At 41.6% G+C, this 24335-nt stretch overlaps 1 protein-coding gene across 1 annotated transcript in view; it reads left to right on the top strand.

The window, feature by feature from the left end:
* Nucleotides 1-24335, top strand: part of itpr2 (inositol 1,4,5-trisphosphate receptor, type 2) — a 50840-nt gene that overhangs the window by 19625 nt on the left and 6880 nt on the right. Inside the window, 25 exon segments of the mRNA XM_020618536.1 lie at nt 1-184; nt 267-392; nt 572-700; nt 1520-1640; nt 1894-2075; nt 2566-2708; nt 3285-3393; nt 11988-12108; nt 12368-12555; nt 12673-12853; nt 13597-13850; nt 13950-14150; nt 14317-14427; nt 14844-14939; nt 15028-15147; nt 16125-16259; nt 17126-17318; nt 17486-17611; nt 19728-19903; nt 19999-20163; nt 20300-20483; nt 22421-22507; nt 22708-22829; nt 22936-23101; nt 23208-23368. The exon segment at nt 1-184 is cut by the window's left edge and continues 12 nt beyond it. Of these exon segments, the coding sequence (XP_020474192.1) occupies nt 1-184; nt 267-392; nt 572-700; nt 1520-1640; nt 1894-2075; nt 2566-2708; nt 3285-3393; nt 11988-12108; nt 12368-12555; nt 12673-12853; nt 13597-13850; nt 13950-14150; nt 14317-14427; nt 14844-14939; nt 15028-15147; nt 16125-16259; nt 17126-17318; nt 17486-17611; nt 19728-19903; nt 19999-20163; nt 20300-20483; nt 22421-22507; nt 22708-22829; nt 22936-23101; nt 23208-23368 (3781 nt within the window).

The following is a 24335-nucleotide window of genomic DNA, read 5'->3' as shown; positions in this document are numbered from 1 at the left end:
AATGATGGAATCTGAGCATGAGCGGACAGATGAAAACGGGGCTCTGGCCTACCACAACACGCTCGTAGAACTATTGGCTGCCTGCACTGAGGGCAAGAATGTCTACACTGAACTCAAATGCAACTCCCTGCTACCACTGGATGACATTGTCAAAGTTGTCACACATGACACCTGTGTACCGGAGGTAGTGTCAAAATAGTTTTACTAGAAAGTAAAAACACAGTAACACGATGTTCATAAATAATGTAATTTTTTTCCCCCTCAAGGTGAAAACTGCTTATGTGAACTTTGTGAATCACTGCTACGTGGACACAGAGGTAGAAATGAAAGAGATCTACACCTCCAAGCATATCTGGAAGCTCTTCAGCAACTTTCTGGTGGACATGGCTCGTGTAAGGCTCTGTCAGATTGAAAGGTCACAAGTGTATGCCTGATCCTTTCCTAATGAGGCAGCACATTTGTCAAGATACATGAGGGCTTTCTTTCAATATGTGCTAAATGTGTTCACATAGTGTAAGTGCTTAGAAAATGACGTGTGGATCAGATGTTTTCCTGTGTTTTTATATTTAAGGTATGCAACACTACCACAGACCGTAACCACGCGGATCTGGCCCTGGAGAAGTATGTGACAGAGACAGTGATGGCCATTGTGAAGGGTTTCTTCAGTTCACCTTTCTCTGTCAACCACTCCAATCTGCAGGTATTGTTTTTCACCTCTAATGAACAGGTGACATGAGCAAGGCTCATTCATGACACATCTAAATCTTTTGCCAACTTTTAGCTACTTTACAATAACATTTGGCAGAGGGCTGCCTGCTTCAACTGGGATCCTCTTAATTCATTGCTAACATTTTCACCTTGAGCAACTTCTTGAGTTATTTATGCAGAAGTCTGTACTATATGTCCTATCCCCTTTTTAAGTGTGACGTAACATTCCACTTTTGGGGCCAAACTCCCCCAGACCCAAATGGTGGAGCGAGCCTCTACACAATAACATCTTTCTTCTTCTTTAGCGAGGCATCATTGAGAGCTAAAAAAAAAGATGACAACATTATTAAGATTCAAATAAAACAGCCGGTGTAGCCGTTCCAGCTGGTGGCATAATAACCTGACTTTATTACATGTCATATTAGTGTTTTTATATTAACTTCATGCTAACTAGCTAGCTAATGCTACAAGGCAGCAAAACAGCGCACTTAAAAGCTATATTTCTATTAATTTAAGAATACTGTGACTTGTCTAATCAACTGTAGCCATTTCTTTTTGGCCTTTCAATCGCAAGGAAAGTGGTAAAATGACAGATGGCCTGTGATTTTGATTCAGGTCTATTGAAACAATGGGGAAGACAACACTGTGGCAGTGAGGTGGAGGAGAATGAACCGAAGTTTGGACCCGGAAACAGAATGTTATGTCACCATTTAACAAGCAGATAATGTGTTCCCATCAGGCCCGTCTCTGTTTTTCTTTACACCTATGCGATTTAAAAAACAGAATTTCCTGCTTTTTCTTCTGTTAATAGACAAACCAATCTGTCTTCATTCAACTGCTCCAGTCGGCCTTCAGGATCTACAACTGCACCTGGGTCAACTCCGCTCAGAAGGCTAATACTGAGAGCTGTATCAAAACACTGGCTGATGTTGGTGAGCGTTGCTATTCTATTATTAAAATAAAACAATTCTAATAAATATAGCAGTAAATGAATGTGCTGGTTTTGTAGCTGTGTTTATTCAGGGAAAGGTTATTTTTCATGCCACTGATTCACACATTCAGGCTATAAAGTGAATGTAATTGACTACAGAAGAGAACTACTGGGTCAGCTGGAGTTGGCTTTGCTGTGCATGAGTAGAAGAAATAAACTCGCACTATCATTTATCCCTGCATGTTCTTCTCCAGCTAAGGCACGAGCCATAGCGATCCCAGTGGACCTGGACAGTCAGGTCAGCGTTTTGTCTCTCAAGGTGCATAGCAACATGGTGCAGCGGGCAGCCAAGGACTGGAGGACCTCCGCTCGCACACGGCCCCGCAAGGAGACACTGGGTGGCCCTGACTACAGAAACATCATTGAGAAGCTGCAGGTGCCCTTTTATTTATTTATTTATTTTGACAAGACTTGAGAGTCTATAGTCACAGAAGGGCTCTGAAACTGCACTTGGGCAGTGTACTGCATTGGCCTTAAATGCTAACATGTTCATCTTAGTTTAGCCTCTTAAGCATTCTAACATTTACCAGTTAGCACTAAACACAAAGTACAGCTGAGGCTGACAGGAATGTCATTGTTTTGTCATATTTGTCATATTTTTGACCTGGTTATCTCTTCGGGATAAGTGGTATAGATAATGGATGGGGGGGCACAACTGTCTGCACAGAATTTCATTGCAATATTTCAGTTTGGACCAAAGTGGCGCCTGACCCACTGACATCCCTGTAGCTACACGGGTACAGTGGCATGACTAAAGTAACCTGACAGGAAATTCCAAGTCGGGAACTTTATGTATTATGTATACTCTTCAGCAGTTTCAGTCTGCCCAGGACAGCATTTGATGGAGTCTTTCTGTGTGTGTACAGGGGGTTGTGTCCTGTCTGGACCAGCAGTTCAGTCCAAAAGTACAGGCAGAGTTTTCTGTGCTGGTGGATGTTCTTCACAGCCCTGAGCTGCTGTTTCCAGAATCTGCTGAGTTACGCTGCGAGCATGGAGCGTTCATGTCCAAGTAAGTCGCGGTTCATAGGTTTTGTGTAGAACAAAGTAGATATCTTCCTTGTTTGAATGCACTGAGGCTAGCAGCATGGTGTGTTGCTGATAGCTTTATTTTTCCTGATATTCAGTATGCCAAGTTAAAGATTGGCATGTACCAAAAACAAACAGAAAAAAATGATTTGTTCTAAAATTGACCCTACTTAATTACTGCTAATTACTATCACTTATATTTACTACTTATTCAGTAGGTGGACTTTGAATAGGAGTTTAAACTGAAGAAACTTACAAAACACATATTTGACAAATAAATGAACAACATTACAAAGACCAGCATTAGGCTTTAAATTAAACAATTATAAACAATAATGTATCTGTGGCCTATTAGATATTTAATAAAAAAAAAAAAAGAGTTAAATACATCATCAAGCCTCCAGGGGTGCTGCTGCTATCTGACCTCCACAGAGAGCAGAAAGGGAGATTTCACCTCTGGTGATCAATAAAATATCGCTTTGTTTCTTACTTGTGAGCCAGTGACTGCAGTCCCCGTGGTACAGTAAATAATCTAACACTTCTTTTGTCACTCTGTCAGGCTGATCAAACACACCAAGAAGCTTATGGACAAAGAGGAAAAGCTGTGTATCAAGATCCTACAGACACTCAGAGAGATGCTGGACAAGAAGGAATGCTTTCAGGAACCTGTGAGTACTTGACACTGCATGATGAGGGTGTCACTAAAACATAATGTTCCACTTTTTAGAAATAAATTTCAGGATTCAACATGAAAACTGCTGTTAGTCTCTCAAACTCACCATTAAATCAAAACACACTGATTAGGTGATGTAGTTCAGATGTATGCTGTGAATTTAGTCTTGTCTTCATGTGCCAGCAGTGATGTACACCTATCAGCAGTGCAGTGTAGTCCTTGTTTTCTTCTAGGTCTGTCGGCTCAGAGCCCAGACTCCCCTTCATCAGTATGCTGTAGGCTTTGCTATGTTACATAAGGCAGGGAGGCATTTGAGGACACACTCACACTGAGAGGGAGAATAGGATGGAGGAAGTAAGGGAAGGAGGGGGTGGGGGGTGGGCAAGCACTGAACAAACAGATCAATACTGCAGCGAGTGGGGGTTGCAGGAGCTTGTCTCCTGCTGCACACCTTCTCAACCAAAGGCCTGGAAAGTGGATGACAAGAGTTGTTGGAGGAGACTTAAGAAAGTGCCTGTGCGAGTCTATGTTGGTGTGCACCAGAGGGGTCGAGGGTGAGGGACAAAGAAAAAATATATTTAAAAAAAAGTCAGGTCTGTAATCATTTTCTAGGAAAACTTGTTCCGGCTTCATGGTGAGAGGAGGCGATGCCCTACAATTTGTTCAACTTCAACCACTATGTATAAGAAAATGCTAGTGAGAACACAAGACAACAGGACAAGAATCATCCATTGTTTGGCATTACCTAGAGCTGTGTTTGTTGTATTAACCTGAGAGAAAGCATGTCTTACTTTCCTCTGACCATGTGGAATTTTAGGCAGATATGATTATATTTGACTGCCAGTGCTGTCCTGGTAAAGGCTGTTGTGTTGCACCAGAACAGCACCTATCAAAATAGCAGCAGCACTGTATATATTACCTCTTTCAGTGTAATTGCATTACTAATGCTGTCGAGACTGTCTTTCTCAATAGAATACATGCCAGTCAGTGTCACTTGCAGCTGTTTGAGGAGTCAGGGTTTTGTTTCCCTGTTTGTGTTTGTATCTGGTGTCAGCCTGCCAAGCTGTTTTTCGAAAGGCAAATGATTCAACAGTTGTGTGGAAGAAGATCAGAGGAATTGAAAGTGGAAAAAAACAGTCACTTTTTAAAAGCAGCTCAGTGCATTTGAGAAGCCAGACAGTGTGGTAACAATATGTGAAATGTCGTTTTGTGTAGGTGTGAATGAGTGTGCTCAAGCATATATTTGTGGCTTCTCTTTGTCATATCCCTGAAGCCCTGAGCGTGGAGCTGCAGCCTCACTGCACAGGAGAGAGAGAGGGAGAGAGAAAACGATTGATGGAAATAATGAGAGTGGGAGAGGCAGACAGATAAAAACGGAAGGAGAGAGAGAGAGAGAGAGACAGAGTGACAGCATAGGCAGCAGAGGTTGGTGGCTCCCCTGGGGTGCAATGAGTGGGCGGAGGAGAGTGAGAGAAAGAGATGGAGGGAGAGTGATTGAGGGAGGGAGGCAGCCATGTGGGGAGCCATGTGAGTAGAAGGGAAAAAAAAGTGGGCAGCGGCTGCAGGGTGAGGGATTGGAGAGAAGCAGAGTCTGCTCAGTCCATGAGGAGACAGGGGCAGGGGGTGCGCTTACGTAACAGGCCCCTCCTTACACTCATTCTTTAGCCAGCACTCTGTGTGCTCTTCCTCATTTGCCCCCTCCTTGCTTTGGTTCAGTCTATCACATTCTGTCTACCTGCCCAAATTATTTTCTCTGAAATAATCATTTTTCTAGTCACACCCAGGTGCTGCTGGCCATTTGCCTGGGTCATGACAAAAGCACTGGTTGGGCAACAAGGCCAAGGGCTGTCAGATAAGAGAGCTTTACACCCAGAGCCCTTAATGATGATTTTTCATTAGCTTCACTTTTGTGATATTTTATTGATGTTTGGCCTTTATATGCATCATTCCTGAATATTTTTTATGTGCAATCACAAGAAAAAGTCCTGGCACTGTTTGCAGTTTCCTGGTTTTCTGTATAAATTGGTCATGAAATGTGATCTGATCTTCACCAAAGTCACAAATATCAACAAACACAATATTTCTAAGCTGATAAAACACTGGCTGACTATAGTTGACATTTAGTGACATCAGAAGCCTGGTGTTACCATTACCTTTTCCATCATCACTCTGCATGTTTAATGGGAGTGTTCAATAAAGATATGAAAGATCATGAATGTTTGGGTTTTATCAGCTTAGAAATGTTGTGTTTCTTGATATTTGTGATTTTGGTGAAGATCAGATCACATTTCATGACCAATGTATGCAGGAAACTGCAAACAGTTGACCTTTTTTTGTGACTGTATACTCTTTGACTGGGACAGTGCCATGACTTTTTCTTGTGACTGTATACTCTTTGACTGGGAAACATATATTTATTGTCCCCATACACCTATATGTCTTGTCATTCCTTAGGAATGTCTTCCCTAGATCGTATTATTACTATTTCTTGAAGTATGTATTTTGAGTGTATTTTTCTTGCCACTGCTTTTTGATATGTGCCTTTTTATATTTGCCTAGTGCTGTTATTTTTATGATAACTGTAATGACCTAGAGTTTTCCGGTTGTTCTGGATGCGTGTATATATACGAGTGGGTCACTGCTGTATTTTATGCTCTGAGGAAGGCAAGGGTTTGCTGAAACGTCAGCTCATGTTTTGAATAAAGTCTGCGCTGCATACCATCATTAGTGCTCCTGTTTTTGCAAGCATTTTGCTAGCTTTTTTTATGTGAGTTTGATAAATGTTTGTGCTCCCTCTTACCCTCCAGATGAATTGGGGGAAAGAGGGTTTTTGAGGAAAAAGACTTGAAAGATAGTGTGATTCATACTAATTCTGATTCTATTAATAATCTCTTTAGCAAATTACCATAAATGTCAACATTTTCATTTTAAATTTGATCTAATCTTATCCACTTTGTTTCTGAAAGGATGACAATTTCATATACTATTGTCAGCAAATCCCATGGAAAAACCAAAACTAACCATGTGTTTTAACATCTCTTCCTGACCTCCCCATGCTCAGTGTGGCTCTCGACTATGGAGCCAGCTGTTATAACTGAAGATGACAAATCTTTAAAAATACATCATGGATATATAAAATTCTATTTAAACAGCTGTGCACTGCAGTTTTTTTTTTTACTCAAACAGGAGTAAATATGGCATTTGTTGGGAACTATACTCATTTAGTGCTAATGAAGAAATGTCATCTAGTGCAACAGCATGGCTCGTGCTTTAATACTTTTTGGACAACAGTGGCAGCCTGTGCTACAGAAAAATTCAGTAAAGCAGACAAGGCTCTTTGTTGGTTTAGTCCTTCAGATTTGGGATTTGTTTACAACAAGAAAAATATAAAACATGCATATCCTTGAACCCAAAAGCAACTGGCAGCAACTTGAGATGAAATTGTTTTACTAGTGTATATTTTAGCAGTTATTTTTCTGAATGCGTGCATATGTATCGACTGTGCTGTCATGTGTATGTACATGTACTGTAAGCATGTCCCCTTGTTTGGAGGACTGAAAGCGCCAGTTATGTAATATATAATACGGCACTGTCTTTCCTACCTCTCTTTCACACTCATCCTTGTCATTCACACGCTTCACGTCTTTCTATCTGGCTTTCTCTTCCCGTCTCTCTTTCTTGCTTGCCAAGTTTCACACCACCTGCCCATGGCAAAGCAGATTTACAGATTACCACCCTCTCAATGCACCACATGCATGTACTGTAGATGTAAAGCCTCACTCAGACACACACTCCCAGGCATGCAGTGGCGTGCTGGCTGTGCCTGTGTGAGCTCATCCTGCAGGGTTTTTCCTGTTTGTTTGTTGATGGGAGTAGAGGGACTAGAACCCACTCTGTGGATTAACATAAAACATGTTAAGTGAACTTTTCATTCAGTTCCAAGGAAGAAGTAGAATTTCCATACAAATCTATTGGTCATGTATGTTTTACTACCTGTGTGTGTGTGTGTGTGTGTGTGTGTGTGTGTGTGTGTGTGTGTGTTGAGTACCATGTTTGGTTTCCATGGCGATGAGGGATTAGCACATGATGTGTGTCTGGCTGAGACTGGGCATGGTAAATTTGTGTACCACGTGCAGAAATGCCCTCAGGCCAGGAGCATAGTGCCTGGTGAACATTTTTACCCATAAACCACAGAGCAGAGAGACGTCTGTGTGTTATTAAAAGCTGATTTGCATGTGTGTTTGGTTCACTTATGCTCAGAGAGCCAAATAACAGATGACAGGCTGAATATATATGAAGTAAATAACAATATGGTAAAGCTCATTTTGTTTATTTGTTGTTTAGATTGTAAGAGATAGGAATAGGTTCTTAAAAGTATTATCACAAGTGCCAGTATCCAATGGGGGATGCCTTTCATGTTTGTATCAAATTTCACGCCAGTCTACCTAATAGTTGATGAGATATTTCAGTCTGGGCCAAACTGATGGACTGACTGGCAGGCACTACCATCTGCACAGCCTGGCCAATACCAAGGCTAGAAACAAAGCCCTCAGCAAAATGTTACTGGGAGGCATTTTGTATAACCTTGCTTGTAGCGTGCCAGCCAGCCTGTCTTCAACATCACTGTCTTCTTAAAAAAAAAAACAATCAGTACTTAACAGTTTTAGCAAATTACATGTAACAATTAGCCTTTTGCTGAATACTTGTTTATGCTGCTGGTCTTGCATTTCCCTGAACCAGTCTCACCAATTGCTCTCACATGTTGGCTTAATTTGTTTTGCTGATGTGTGTGTGCGCTTGTTTGGTAGCAGCACTTTGTGAACTGTGGATATACAGGTTGAAAATGCCAGCATGTGATGTGTTTGTCTCCATGTATACGAGTGTCTCCCAGAATTTCAGAGGGATGATGAAAAAGCAGAGATGTAATAGAAGTAGTTCTGCTGCCTAGCCCTGATTGAACAGCATCAAATGTCATAGCTTAGCACAGCTCACCATTCAACTACTTGAATAATAATTCACCCTGTAATTAACAATAGCAGTATACACAGTAAGGCTAACTCAAGTTCCTGTTTACTCACCCAGCGTACATGGCTATAGCTACAGTTTTATAAACCTTGAGGACAGGAGTTGAAGACACCATCCGCCCATGAAAATGAAGATTCTTTCAGGGAAAATCATTTGAAAATCAACAACTGCTTCTAAAATGTCTTAGCTTTTTCTCTATTTTAAGTAGCAGATGAAATTTATAATTCCAGACAACACCCCAGGATATCATGGACCCATAAAGTAAAGCGTTGCATTTTATGTGTATATGAATGCATTAATTGTTTTAAAGCCCTCGTTATAGAAACCTAAACTCTCACACTGTTGCTAAAAAAACCATGGTCAAGATCCAAAATGAAAAGTGAAAATGTTGCTTCCTGATGGTGAAGTTGTTGGATGTTGCTCAGCCCTCACATGGCCTGTGGTTAAACTCGCACTCTGTCACACTGTACTTGATCAGTGTTTACAAAAGGCACACACTCCCAGGTTTCTGTTGCAGCATCCTCCTCCTCTCTGACTCGAGTCTCTGCAGTATTTGACCTTGTCTGACCAGAGCAGCTCAGTCTCCCGTGCCCAGTCCTGACACTGTCTGTCTTGGTTCACAGCTGGTGCTGCCCTCAGCTGCCTATGTGACTTTTCAGACTGCCTAAAGAGGCATTGGGCAGGCGGTGTCTTTGTCTTTTTCTCTGTGCATCTCTCCAGACTCTGAGAGATCTGCAGACAGCAGAGCTGTGAGGGGGCTGGAGGAGGGAGGGGAGGGGAGAGGTTGCGAGAATGCTGGCGGTGGGGATCGGCAGCTCATCCCTGGCTTGGACACCAGAGCCGCAGTGTGGCGTGCCGGTGCACATTTTAAAACACCACAGCTGTCTGCTCCTCACTAGCTTTTGCTTGTTCCTCTCCCTCACCACCACCCCTCCTCCTCCTCACACTTCTGTCAGTTCTTCTACCTGTTTTTATTTCTTTCTTTCTCATGGCTCTTACATCACCTGACTAGAGTTTTTCTCGTCAATGCAGCAGTAAGCAGATGAGTCAGGCTGGGCTGACTATACTGCTATCCTGCCTCCCCTCACCTCTCTCCTCCCTCTCTCTCTGCAGACATAGCCAACAGGCTGCATTGCCCACAAGGGAGGCGCACAAGAGCATGTCACCCCCACCCCTCAATTTCAGCTTCTCCCGCCGGAGCATTTCTTTCACTGTTGTTGAGCGTAGAGCAAAAAACCATGTCCTCTGTCCAAAAAGGGGAAACATTAGGTCAGACAGTATTTAATCTGCAATCAGTCAGAGAGTATGCACTACGATGCACTGCCTTATGGAGCGTAGTGCTGAGTTTGTAGTTGCATTGAGTGTGTGTTTCTGCATAGCTGTGTGGAAATGAGACAGCCTTGGCTCAATGAATCCTCACCTTTAGTGTGTGTGTGTGTGTGTGTGCGTGCAAGGGAGGCAGCTCAGCCAGACAGTGCAGGCAGACAAGTGTCTCTGCTGACTGCAGATGAGGTGGAGTGTTTACTGATACAGGCAGCATCAGCTACGGTGTTTCACAGTCAAAATACTGATGGTGTGTTTGTTTGTTTGAAGGGTGCAGTGTGGAGTGATGCTGGACATGTACTATGAGTAGTGGCCAGTTTCTCTTTGATAATTTTCAGTGTCTAGCTGAAACTTTTTCCTGTGCCACACAACAGTTTTGTCTCTGATGTACCAGAGATTTACTGTAAAGAACACCTACAAAGGCAGATGCACAATTTAGTTGTATTATTGTTGAATATCAATTAGCAGTATGTATAAACATTTACTGAGATGTGACAGTCATGGTAAGGGAAGTTGCAGAGAGACAAAGAGACCAGAACATTTCTGCTTTTGTGAGTCAGTTACAAACCCGGCAAACCTTGTAAGAAAGGTTAAAACTTTGTCAGACAAAGGAATTCTGCATTAACAGATTGGGTTTGGTCAAATTTATTAATAATAAATCAGAGTTATTTAATATATGAAGAAATGGCATATTCTTACATCTGTAAGGCTGGAACAAATTGATGGCATTTTTTGTTGCCAAATGTTTGTTTTATTAAATCCCTATTAAAACTGTTGATCAACTAATCGATTAATCGACTGATCATTTCAGCGCTGCTTTCCTTCACATCACTGCAAAACACAGGCTTAAAAATGAGCATTTAGTTGAATCAACACCCCTTAAAATTCAACTAAGTCTCATCAATGGTGTTTTCAGGTGTTTATTTTGTCCGCCAGCTGTACAGTATCCCAGGAAACGGCTGACAGTCCTACTAACACGTCTCCATGGAAACAACAGGTGGCTCCCTTTTGCTCCACCCTTCAGTCAGTCTGTTCATCCATCCTTCCACTGCCATCAAAACAAGACCATTTTGTGTCATTAGGTTGCCATAGAAACTGATGCTATAGCCATTGTCTATACGTCCTTCCATCCATTGCTCCTTCCTTTCTGTAGCTTACAATAAAAGTAGGTGGTGATGGGCACGATGCAAGTCATTCACCTGCCACTAGGGATATTGTCTCCATGAATCCTTTCATCTCATTTCTCATCTCATCTGCGTCAAATGTCAGAAGATGCACAGAAATGTAAGAGATGGAAAAAAAATAAATACAGTTCTTAAATGGATATGTAGCTAGAAGCAAACTGGTGTTATGTAATGCATTATTTGCTGCATATACCTAAACATTCTCACTCAGTAATACCACGTTGAGCCTCCTTTTACCACTTTGTCACTTCAGTGTTATATTTGTTTTTAGTGTTTTTTTTTTTCTCAGTTCTTTTATTTCCATCTTTGTTCTTTGTCCACTCACTGAGTGCAACTTCCACAATCAGAGTTATCTACATTTGGTTAAGTTACTCTTTGATATTGTCCTTTAATACGCTGCAGTCGAGAGATAGCGGTACATGATGGTCATAGCATGTGCGGCTGTTAGGTTATGCAATCATGAGACACCTTGTCTGGTCCACAGTAGTTTAACTTAATGTAAACTTGCACATTATGATGTCATTTTCAAGACAGAAAGCCATCAAATAGGCCAGCACTAATTTTAACCTAATTATAACCACTTTCTAAATCTTTTTGATAGGTTTTTTTTTCGGTCTAGGCTGCCATCTGAAAATCTCTCCTAGATGCTCATCTATGGATCTAGATAGTCTGGATCTAGACGTTGGATAAAATATTAATTCTTATCATGCTCCTCAGTGAGAGGCACCAATTTCAATTTTTTTGGAATAATTTCAAATTATTGTTCCCATCAAGAAAGGCTTCATGGGAAGAGTGTGATCGTTACATTAGGTGGAAGATGAAATCTGCTCAGTGCTCTTATGGGATGATGGGGGGGGATTTATGCCAGTGAATACACTTGGCAGTAAAAAAAAAAAATCCCTTGGTTGGGACTTTTGTTAATGTGTCCTTCATTTTAGTGTTGCCTTCAGGATTGTGGCTCACAAAATGCCTCTTTTTCAAATGTGAGTTTAAGTTTGAAGCTGGTACGCTCTCTGACTGTGATATGGATTTAACATTGCAGCTTCTCTCTCCACAGGGAAATGAGTTAAGAAAGATTCTGCTCACACGCTACTTTGGAAATCAAAAGCTTTTCTCCAAGTCTGAGCTCGTGAGTGGAAACAGCCCATCTGGCAGCTTTGCCAAGCCATCATCTGGAGGTACTGAGACCCCCAAATAAACTCAGAAGTCACAGCAATACCTACTCACTGCAGAGGAAACAACAGCAACTAACATGACAACACATTGCTTCTAAGTGCTGTTTGAAAGTCCCTGGCAGGCTTTGAATTCAGCTCAAGTGGCTCCTAGAGTCACCACATAAATATATACAGCATCTACTGTTAGTACAAATAGTTGTGGAATGTAGTTTTACCTGTTCAGAGAACAATTATGGTAAGTGTTAATATTCAATCTCTACAGGAGGGTCTCCTGTGGTGGACTCTGACAAACCAGCCAGCAATATAGTGGAAATCCAGTGTCTCCTGGACAACGTTGGAGCATCAGAGCTGGTGACTGACCTCATTGTCAGCACCAAAAATGACCGGGTGTTTGAGGAGAGCATCCTGCTGGGCATTGCCCTTCTCCAGGGTGGAAACACTCAGATACAGGTGGGCGACACAGACACTCAGATCCTCTATTTCCTTCTACATTTATCAGCTAAACCCAGAAAGCATACACAGATGCTCATGAGATTTCTACTCATCGCTACTCTGCCTCCCAACCAGATCTCCTTCTACAACCAACTGTACAAGCAGAAGAAGTCAGAGAAGTTCTTCAAGGTTTTCTATGACCGCATGCGTTTGGCCCAGCAGGAGATCAGAGCCACTGTGTCTGTTAACATGTTTGAGCTTGGCTGCAGAAAAAGGGATGATGACAGTGATATTGCTGGCATCAGGTTCAAAACAGGTACAGTCAAATAATGATGAATTTTAACCTTTTTTTTATACTTAAGTTATATACAACACACCATGGCCCTATGCCTTCAATCTTGAGTGTGGCCACCCCTGCTGTCTGGAACATGCAGTAAACAACTGTGTCACACTGAAGCGGAAAGTAAGTAAGGTTTATTTAAAGCGAACCCACTGCATAATAATGGCACAACTACCTTAGCATTTAAAAGTGACAGGCTGAGTCAGGGAGGTCATGTCCTGAGCACAGCTGAGGAAATGAAAAACCATAAAGCAGATTCAAATAGAAACATGAAAATCTTGTGTGGTCCTGAAGTTCAGCTCAGCCTTGACTTTAAACAGCAGTGGCGGTTAAATCCAAACTGATTTTTGTTGCTTGGCTGACCTCTGCGCAGACTGTTGTTCCCAGTTTCTGCAGTCACATGTCAGAGTCCGTGTGACGGCCCACATCACAAGCCTGTCAAAAGACCATTGTGTCAAGACTGGGTGTGTTTATGCTACAGATCCTTGCTCAGTAGCTGCAACTTTTCCAGAGGGTCTTTGATTTTCTTTTTTTCAGATTTCTAGAATGTCATAGTGTAGGCTGCTATCAGTCACTGCTGGCAAAATGGTGACCTGCATGTGTCAGACGAACTTGCTCACCTTCCTCCACTTAGAGACACCCATTGTCTGCCAAATGTTATTGTAAACAGTGGCTCATGGTTGTTGTTTTTAAATTCCTCCCTGTATACTGTGCTGTAGAGAAAGACTCAGGGATTCATATAAGGGAGGACATGCGAGGTCAGCTGAAGGAGGCCTCCTCAGCGACCTCTAAGGCCTTCTGTGCCTTCAGAAAAGAACTGGATCCCGACCTTGAGGACATCAGCCAGAGCAGCGACTCAGTCGGGGCTGAGGACGCTTTAGAAGAAACTCCAATGAGCCCAGCTATAGCCATTATGAAACCCATCTTGCGTTACCTACAGCTGCTTTGCGAGAACCACAATTCATGCCTGCAGGTATTGACACCTTTTATGTGATTGAGATTAAGAACCTTGAAGTCCAGCTACTGTTAAAATGATTACTGAATGACTATTGTTTTACTGCTTTGAACCCAGAACTTTCTGCGCAGCCAGGATAACAAGACCAACTACAATCTAGTGTGTGAGACTCTTCAGTTTTTAGACTGTATTTGTGGAAGCACCACTGGAGGCCTTGGGTTGCTGGGCCTTTATATAAATGAGAGTAATGTGGATCTGGTTCGCCAGACCCTGGAAACTATCACAGAGTACTGCCAGGGACCCTGCCACGAAAACCAGGTAGGAAAGGCTTTGGTTAATCTAGAGTAAACAATAGGTTTAATTTAGTGGATAGTGAGCAAGGTCATATATTATGCATGACGTCAAGCACAGACGCGTCTTTTTCTGATGAATGTTGTTTTTGTCTAATGTGCTTTGACTCTAACCATACTCTTATTTTTTCCAGACCTGTATAGCCAAGCATGAGTCAAATGGCATTGACATCATTATAGCACTGATTGTTAACTCTATCAACCCCCTGGAGAAGCAACGGCTGGACCTGGTGCTGCAGCTCAAGGTGAGTCGCAGGTGTCTCTGAGAGGCCACTTGCTTTGACGCTGCCATTTGCAGGCATTCACTATGCCTTTGTATTTGCATTACAATAATCATTATCTAGACTGCTGGAGACTGGTAACAAGATAAATGCAGGTAGTTTACCAATTCCCCAGTGTTTATACAAGCAAACTGGCAAAAAGGTCATGTTTTCAACAAATAAATGGAGCCTTGTTTTTCTCTACATGTTGGTCTAAGCCTTATGTTTAGCTGTTTGACTGCAGAGGTGTTAAATCTTACAACACATTAATCAAGTTACAGTATTCAAACTGATGGATTCTAAAAACATACATTTCTAAATTACTGGTGATGTTTGTCTAAGCTCTGTATTTTGTAGTTGATCAAAATATAAAAGCTTATTGCTGGAGCCTTGTGTTGTAGAACAATGCCTCCAAGCTCCTGTTGGCTATCATGGAGAGCCGCCATGACAGTGAGAATGCAGAGAAGATTCTCTACAAGATGAGACCCAACGAACTGGTACGTGTGTATGTAAGCACAGATACAGATCCCATGTAAAAATAGTCTTCAACTGGAGCAGTGACTTTTCATAACCATTGTGCTTCAGGTGGATGTAATGAAGGAAGCCTACGCACAGGGCCTGGAGAGTGAGGAGGATGAAGACAGTGCTGGAGACCAGATCAGGCCCAGAGACGTTGGACACAACATTTACATCCTGGCCCACCAAGTAATAAAAATGCAGAGGTTGTTTTTATCTGTGACTGAAGCGTTAGTGCATTTGCTCTCTGTCTGTCTGACCTTCTGTTGATCTCTGGGCCATCCACTGCAGATGTTTGTGTGTGTGTGTGTGTGTGTGTGTGTGTGGTGCTGTGTGTGGTGCTGTGTGTTGGCCGGTTTACTGAAATTAGCTTTCAGGATGTCACGCTGACTCCACAGGTAGTAGTCGCTGAGCTACTGAACAGATTCGGTTTACGTGGTTGTCTTGTAAATGTGTGTGTGCATGTTGTATGTCTGCCTTTCTCTAAAGTTTATGTCTGTTAGAGAGGGCAGGTCAGGTCTAGTGGGTTTTCACTTCTGCTTCATTAGAGGCAAGTGTCAGTCAGGGTATTTTTGTTCAAACAACCAGACTGGTTTCATCATGACAAGGAAAGCGTGTTGTGACTTTTTAAAATTAACACACATCAATAGATGACACAAACCTGGACATGAGCTTATTCGGTATCTTTTTGATGATATTTAATGTATTTGGTGTGGGGGATGTGAAATGGATAATGAGCAAGTAAATAAACCAGAGTGAGTGAAACACAGTAGATCATAAAAACACAAACGGTAAATGTATATTTTACAAGCAACCATGGAATTTACAGAAGCAGACAATGAAATGCTCTATATTTGTTGTAGTATTTTTGCACTTATCAGTAGAAACAAGTAAAGTAAAAAATGGAAACGTTGAAAAACAACACCATCCACCATCATGGCACAATGCCCATTACATTTCACTGTTACAGGACAGAAAGCACTATTTTTACATGGTTACATTACAGGACAGAAAGCACTATTTTTACATAGTTGCATCATTTTCTTCATGTACATTTTTAGGAGTGTAATGTACAGTACATTGTATGATTAATCCTTAATTTTCAGTTTTCTGTCCACAATAAGCTGAAAATTAAGTGAATTACTTGTTTTGTTTTTGGATCCTAGCTGGCCCGACACAATAAGATCCTGCAGCAGAGCCTGAGGCCAGAGTCGGGGTTGGGGCTGGGGTCGGACGAGGACCCCGACAATGAGGAGGATGACGCCCTTCATTACTATGCCAATCACACAGCTCAGATAGAGGTAAACCTTTTCTCAGGCCCAAATGAAATCCAGCAACACTCCGCAGATTTTGAAAAGAAAGTAGAAACTCCTCCCACCTGCATGTGCGCAACAGTTGTGTGATATTGTGAATATTTTTAGTCATTTTCCAAGCCAAGGATCCGGCATTCACATCTGCTTCACACCTTGACGGGCTAGTTCCACATCTCTGTCTAGCGCTTTTCATTCCTTACACAACAATCTGTGACACTTCTCATGTCAACATTCTAGACCTGCTCTTCTCAGTAGCCTGTATGAACAACCCAAACCATCTATTAACAAAAATATTAATGTCTCCTGATGATTGTCTATCTGAAAACTCATGCCATTCTCCCAACTCCACCCACCACATCCTTTTATTACAAGGTGGTCAATTAGTAGCCTACCTCTAAAGAAATTGTACTTTGTATTTCAGTGCCCATGTGTCCTTACCCCCTATGCTGGTGGAATTTCCAGCAAGTGTTCACACTAGCGTCTTGAAATGGCAAATGGCAAATTCTCAAATTAAAAAAATTCACATAAAGAGATTTCTTTTACCCTGCTCAAGATTATTTTAGTTGCTTCACTGCATTTTTGTGCTTACTTTTGCTAAAAAAAAAAAAAATCAGTTAACTAAAGGAATATTTTTTTACAAGCAAAAGAACTCTCTGCAGATTTCCATCCTGAATAACCACAGAAAACAAGAAAAAAAAAAGCTGCAGATTCAGTTTGGGCCTGTTTATCATCAGCGTCATCCATTTGTCCTCTCAATCGCCAAAGCCTTTACAATAAAAAGTCCTATGTACAGTAGCCATAACAGTGCATATATATAAAACTGTTGTCAAGATGAACTGATATCTATGTGCCAGATTGTGCGTCATGACCGCACCATGGAGCAGATTGTATTTCCGGTTCCTAACATCTGCAAGTACCTCACCGAAGAGTCCAAGGTGCGTGTGTTTACCACCACTGAGAGAGATGACCAGGGCAGCAAGGTTAACGACTTTTTCCAGCAGTTTGACGACCTTTACAATGAGATGAGGTGGCAGAAGAAGATCCGCAGTAAGTCTTTACTTTATGAATCCAGTGTTCAGAAAATAACGATGGTGGAAAAATGGGCTGATGATTATAGTTACTTTAAAAACAAACAAAAAAAACTGCAGGGCTTGCAGTGTTTTGTGTGTTTGGGTCAGCGTATTTACTGTGCATTTCCTGTTTTGTTTGCGCAGGCAATAAGACACTGTTCTGGTTCTCGCGCCACAATTCTTTGTGGGGGAGCATCTCCTTCTACCTGGCCTGTCTGCTCAACATTGCTGTGGCTGTATTCTACCCATTTGGTGATGACGAAGATGAGGGTGAGAATTTCCAAGTCCTGATTCTGCAGGCCATGCAGGCATTGTTCATGACAGTGAAAGCTGTATTGTAGCTGACTCTCTGGAAATATCTGCTGTCTTAAACCCAGCTGTCAGCATGATAGATGAATCTAAAGATTAATATTGATGCCAGCAAATAGTGGTTAGAGGATAAATTTGGGACACCCAATGAAAACTGATACTTTTCCAATATTTAGCTCTATATAATTTATTAGACATAATCCAGGAATGTGCTCTAGATGTGACAGTATGAATGTAAATCCCACTTAAATTGAGATGAAACTACTGTACCATCTAATAATTAATACAGCCAAGTGTAGTCAAATGAATGTTCCTTGTTCTGCATTGTGTGCAAAGCTGTTGAATGGATCATCCTATGGACAGCTCTGTGTGCTGCAACGAGGTCTGATAAACTTAACACATTTTTAAAAACCCACTTTAATTTTTATGCAAAGTCAAATTGTCAGAATTATTTAACCAAAGGAAATTTGAAATGACCAAAAGAATTTCACAAACGGAAAACTCTTGAGTTGCAAAGACGTTGCACTGGCCTGGAACTGGTAAACAAGAGCTAAGATAAACGCACACTTCACGGTCATTCGTGTTTAAAATCATTGTTTACATTACCCACTAGTATTGTACACAGTTTGAGAGAGATATGATGTGTTTGATCAGGAGCTGAGGTGCCGTCTGTAGCCCAGGCTAATGGCAGACATTCTGATGAATAATCGATCAATCAAATAATGTCCAATAACAGCTTTAGCTCAAAGTTTAGTAAAACAGCTATCCAGCATTTTAAGGTGGTCTTCTGTGGAGGTGTGTGTACTGAATGGTGGCATTTCAACCAGTTTTATAAATATAGTTGTTTTATTTTCAAACTAATTAAAAAAAACTGAAACAAATGACTGCAGTTATTTAAAAAAAAAAAAAAAAAAGGGGTCTGCAGCCCAAACTTATTACCTCCCTCTGCATTAAGTAATTCAAAATGAACTGATTATTACAAAAAAAACAAAAAAACATGAATTTTGTTGTTGTGTTTCCAGTGGCTGAATAGATCAATAAAAAGCCTTCAAGTCATGTCACAAGAACAAACACAGAGTGTGTTAACTATTGTTTATTGACGGCTGAAATCAGTTCAGCTGTTTCAGTTTCAGGGTCCTGGTATTGTTGTGATGTGCTGCGCTTGAATAGATCAAAACCATTGTTAATGTTGTCGGTAACACCTGTGACTGTCCTACTATGGCTAGTCAAAATATCTATTGTGAAAAGACCCACTGTTTTCTGGATGCTGTCAGTTGTCCTGTGTTTCCTCAGGTTGTATTTATATAAACAACCTAACACACCCATGGTCCAGCTGCACAGGTGTTCTCACTTCTTTTCCTGATGAGTGTTGTCACTGACTTGAATGATAGACAGCGTAGGTGTGTACCAACGTGCTTGACTCAAATCTCCCTCACTCTCTAGTTGGAGGTGGGGCAGCTTAGGCTTGTTGTGACCTCATGTAAAACCCTGCATAGCTCTGACCAACTTCACCCTGAGGTCTGATCAGTCAGGTTAACTGAAAACACCTGTGTGGGAGTGCACACTACTCTTCATCTCTAAATGGCATTTACCTTATCTGCAATGTTGCAAGACTGCATTCAGTTTATTAAATGAATCTGAAAAATGAATTGATCCAGCTGCTCAGTCACATAAGCTTATATGTGACTGATGCAGTATGTTGAAGACATCTCACACAGTGCAAGTGAAATGAGTGATCAAATAGTTTAAGCTTTACTAAAATATGAATGTACGTGTGGTTCTTTTGCTCGTACTGTAAGTGTTCGAGTGTCTTCTTTAAAGAACACTGCAGTTTCCTAAAGAATCGCGAGCTTCGGTGTGGTTGTTTGCAGTGCGAGCTGATGAACAGAAGACTGTTTAGAGTGATGAAGTTGACAGTCCCCTATGGACTGCTGTTTGACATTTTAAAGTGTTGCCTCTGATGGTGTTGGGCTAAGTTCAGCTCTTATCTCAGGTGAATAATTCATTAGAGAAATGACACAGCATTTGAAAGCACTGATGTGTGATTTCTTGATTGATGCTTTATTCTTCTGTCTAGGGACATTGTCCTCATTTTGGAATATCTTACTGTGGGTGGCCTTGGGGGTCTTCACTTTGTTGCTTCCTGTCTTACCCAAGCCATGGGGCATCCTGTTCTTCCTTGTCTCCCTTATTCTACGTGCCATCTACACTATGGGCCTTGGTCCTGCTCTGCTGTTGCTGGGTACCATCAATGTAAGTAAAGGAAGTTTTGACTCGGTGCTGTAGAGGGATACGTCCACTCTTACCTCTTTATACATGAAAGCTGTTTACTTCTCTTTCTCTTTCAGTTGTTCAATAAGCTAGTCTTTCTCGTAAGTTTTGTGGGAAACCAGGGAACTTTCACTCGAGGCTACAAAGCAGTTGTTATGGACATGCTCTTCATCTATCATTTGAGCTATGCTATCATCTGCGTCCTGGGCCTCTTTGTGCACGAGTTCTTCTACAGCTTTTTGGTAAGAAATCTATTAGACATTTCATTGTCATTACTTTGAGACCAAGTGATCAGCACAGAACTTGAAAGACAAACATTTTGATTGTCTGAGTAAGTCAGTTTGCTAGTGACTCACTGATGCTGTCCTCCCACCGCAGCTGTTCGACCTGGTGATCCGAGAGGAGACGCTGCTCAACGTGATAAAGAGTGTGACAAGGAATGGCCGCTCCATTATTCTAACAGCCGTTCTGGCCATCTTTCTTGTCTACTTCTTCTCTATCATGGGCTTCTTGTTCCTCAAAGATGACTTCCGCATGCCGGTGGAGCGCCTTCCCACATCAGGTCTGAACCCCCCAAACCACTAAAACAAGAACTTGTTAAGACATTCTTAGCAATTACCTTTGCAAAATAAAAGTCTGGCCTCCACAGGGTGTCCTGGTGCCCTAGCATTTTAAAATGCTACCCAAAAGTATGGTATGAGTCTGGGTAGGAAACTTTGTAGCATGTCATTCCTGTCAGGTCTTTACTGTATTAATATCCCTAAAATACTTAAAAAATGTGTTTTTCATGTTCTCTGGACACAATTTGGCAGTACTTGTGACTTTCTACTTATTTTTGCTTACTGTATTTTTTTGTTATGCTGTGGCTGCTCCTCGGTTTAACCAGAGTCAATCTGCAATATTTTATAGTTCTGTCATAAATGTCTGCATGTGTTGTTTCGCCTCTTTTTTGGCTCTAAACGTATAAATTGCTCAGATGCTATAGCTGTGTATCAACGTAAGGGACACATCCCTCGAATGCTGCATTTGAAGACCAGTTGCGTTGCGACTTTTTTTTGATGATGTCATGGGGTAGGACTGGATAAGTCTGACTTCTTCCTACTCCATTCAAGCATGTACTAGGTATAAGCAAATTGATATTGGATTAGCATTTGTTGGATATGTGTAAAATTACGTGTGTTGATATATCAACTGTTTTTACATGCTTGAAAGAATAAATAAATCTAATCAAATCAAATGAGGCCGTCGCATTTCAAAGGGTCCTTTAAACACAGCTGAGAAATGTGTCCCCTTTTCTCTGGGCAATGACCAACTGGTGAATCCTTCACGGCTCAGTCTATCCCAAAATTCTTTGCACGCTGACACAAAGCAGAGCAGTTGTCAAGGTTGCTAGGCGACAGGGGCAGGAACAGTTGATAACGTAAATAGGAAATCCTCATCTCATTTCAGGTCAGACCATGGTCTGGCCTACGCGGTCTACGAAGTGTGGCCTATGCAGCCGTCGTAGACCGCGTCCTTTGAAGCATGTGGAGTTGAATTGAGACACAGCTTATGTCATATTACTTGTTCCACCACTGAATTAATTTTGTGAGAATTTTTTCTTACATTTTTGGCTTACAGTTTTTTAATATAGACTGTAAAATCTGTCTGCATCTATACAGTCTCTGCATAAAACAGTAGAATATGTACAGTACACTGTATATACATACTCAGACACATGTTTTGAAAACACTGTGGAGAGTGTGGGTGTATTAATGAGCTCCAGCACAGTGCTCCGACAGTTAGGAAGACAACCTGCTAGCACATGTGCACCTGTTGCATAACCTGGTGGCTGCACCATCCTGTGTTTTCCTGAATAGAGCAGGACAGACACAGCAGAGCAGTGGTGGGTTATGTAACCAGCTGGGCTCACTCCTGTTTGTCTGTCAGCTGAGAGCAGAGCTGAGGCACAGAGCTCCATCACAGCTGAGGATCACACCGTCCACGCTGCCGCCGCCCAGGGAATGCAACCCCTGTGCCCCATTTCAGCCCTCCTGCCCCTCCACTTTCCTTATTCTTTGTTTTACTGACCCCTTTTCTCTCCCCACCCTACCCTCTGACCTCAAGCCTGTCAGAAAGGAAGGACGTTTGGGTGACACTCCACCCAGGTGTACAGGTCTCCTTCTGCTTGTCTGCCTGGGCCGATCGCACTCAAGTACAGCTCCTCTGCTGCTCAAGGCTTTGCTGATGAGCAAATGATTTGCTTGTTTTTTTTAGCAACACTTCACCACCCACCCAGCAGCTGCTGCTTCAGTTTACATAATATTTGACTATATCTTTTTTCTTTTTCTTTTTTTTTTTTTTTTGCTGATTTTACTGCTGTTGATGAAAAGTAGCGTAAAAGAGCTTTAATGCCAGAACACTGTTTAATGACTTTGTTTCATTTTTTAAATTATCACTGCTGTTATCACTTATCAATTTCACATTACCTTCATTTTATTTCGCTGTTTTCCTTTGTAGGAAAAAGGGATTTACTGAGTAACGATGGGCTTGCTAATTCGTGCATGAAAGACAGCTGCCCTGATTTATCACCCAAATCTGTTCCTGGTAAGCTTTATGATTACGTTTACTTCAGTTATTGTTTTGTGATAATCTTGTTTTATTTTATTTTACTTTATACATGCATTATGAAAGTTTAAAGATTTGATTGAGATCTTATTATTAAGATTTGAATAATAAATTATAAATGATCTGTTTTATTGTGTGTCACTTGTTGCTCACCTGTGTGTGTGTGTGTGTTGTTGTAGATGAAGATGATGGAACAGAGCGGGTGTGCGACACTCTGCTCATGTGTATAATCACGGTGTTGAACCAGGGACTACGTAACGGAGGAGGTGTGGGAGACGTTCTCAGGAGACCCTCTAAAGATGTAAGAACCCATTAGTGGGGTTTTTATTATGACATTTTTATATTTTATATCTATTAGCTATTAAATGGCATTTTCTCCATATTTTACCTGCAATCACACCATCCAGGAGCCTCTGTTTGCCGCCCGAGTTGTTTACGACCTCCTGTTCTTCTTTGTCGTCATCATCATCGTGCTCAACCTCATCTTTGGTGTTATCATCGACACCTTTGCTGACTTGAGAAGTGAGAAACAAAGGAAGGAGGAGATCTTGAAAACCACCTGTTTCATCTGTGGTGCGTGTAGCAATGTGGTTCACCCAGTTCTGTATGCAAATGTCTGTGAAGTGACTTAACAGTATATGTGGAAGGACTGATATGAAATAGAGCTCATGTCTTGCAGGGTTGGAAAGGGACAAATTTGACAACAAGACGGTGTCCTTTGAGGAGCACATCAAAGTCGAACACAACATGTGGCACTACCTTTACTTTCTGGTTTTGGTGAGAGTGAAGGATCCGACTGAGTACACCGGCCCCGAGAGCTACGTGGCTCAGATGATTGCGGTCAGTAGACCAAACATACATACAGAGCATACTATCCACGGGAAGTAGTGACACACTACCATTGTAATGCACTTTTAATCACCTTAAAAGTTGCATCAGACAAACTTCCCTATTTTATTAAAACACTGTGGCTTAAGTTACAGTTAAGTGCTTTTGTTGTTGCAAGATATATAGCAACATAATTCTTTAGGAACCTGAGACTCCTCTGCACTATTTTATTAATATGCATATAGGCACATGAAACACACCCAAGCCTGAAGGATTTTGTTTATTATTCCCAGAACATTATGGACCAACAAACACAATCATTTTACATCTAGTTCATATTTTGCTGGCGACTCACAACAGTCAGCATACGAATGCCTTAGTATTGGAGTCTTAAAGTTGTGCAGACTCACACAGTGTGCTAGACAAGTGGGAGCCTCTACAGCAGGCGAGCGATCAGAAAATGAGACTGAGCCTCTAGGCCTGTGCCAAGCATCCCAATTTATCCTCATTCTCCCTCACTGCTGGAGAGAGATGGGTCTCTGTGCTCAGGTAGGCTTCACTCCAACGAACTTCTAACCTGCTGGGACAGAGTGCGGTTAAATAGTAATTAAACTCAGTCCAGCTCCATTATCATCAATGCACCAACTTGCTGCACTGACACACAGACAAAAAGTTGAAGGATGTAAAGGCAACTAAAGGTGTTGCTGTTAGGTTAATGGATTCAAATGAAGCCTCAGAGTACAATGGCACATTTTGTGATTAACATTTGGCTGTGACGGGTATAAAAATGGTTGCATTATAAGGAACAGTTTGCATAGCAAACAGGTGACAGACATTGAATTAATATGCATCAGCAGGTCTTCCAGTAGGTCAGTTCTGTGATGCCAGGCCAAGGTATTGCTGTGTGATGAGAAAATGATGAGTCAGGAATATATAATAACTAGGGGTGAGCTGATCCGATATTAAGTATCGATATTAG

Source organism: Monopterus albus, unplaced genomic scaffold (genome assembly GCF_001952655.1).
Source record: "Monopterus albus unplaced genomic scaffold, M_albus_1.0 scaffold207.1, whole genome shotgun sequence".
NCBI lineage: Eukaryota > Metazoa > Chordata > Actinopteri > Synbranchiformes > Synbranchidae > Monopterus > Monopterus albus.
The sequence above is the reverse complement of the archived record's forward strand: the minus strand, read 5'-3'. Positions and strand labels throughout refer to the sequence as shown.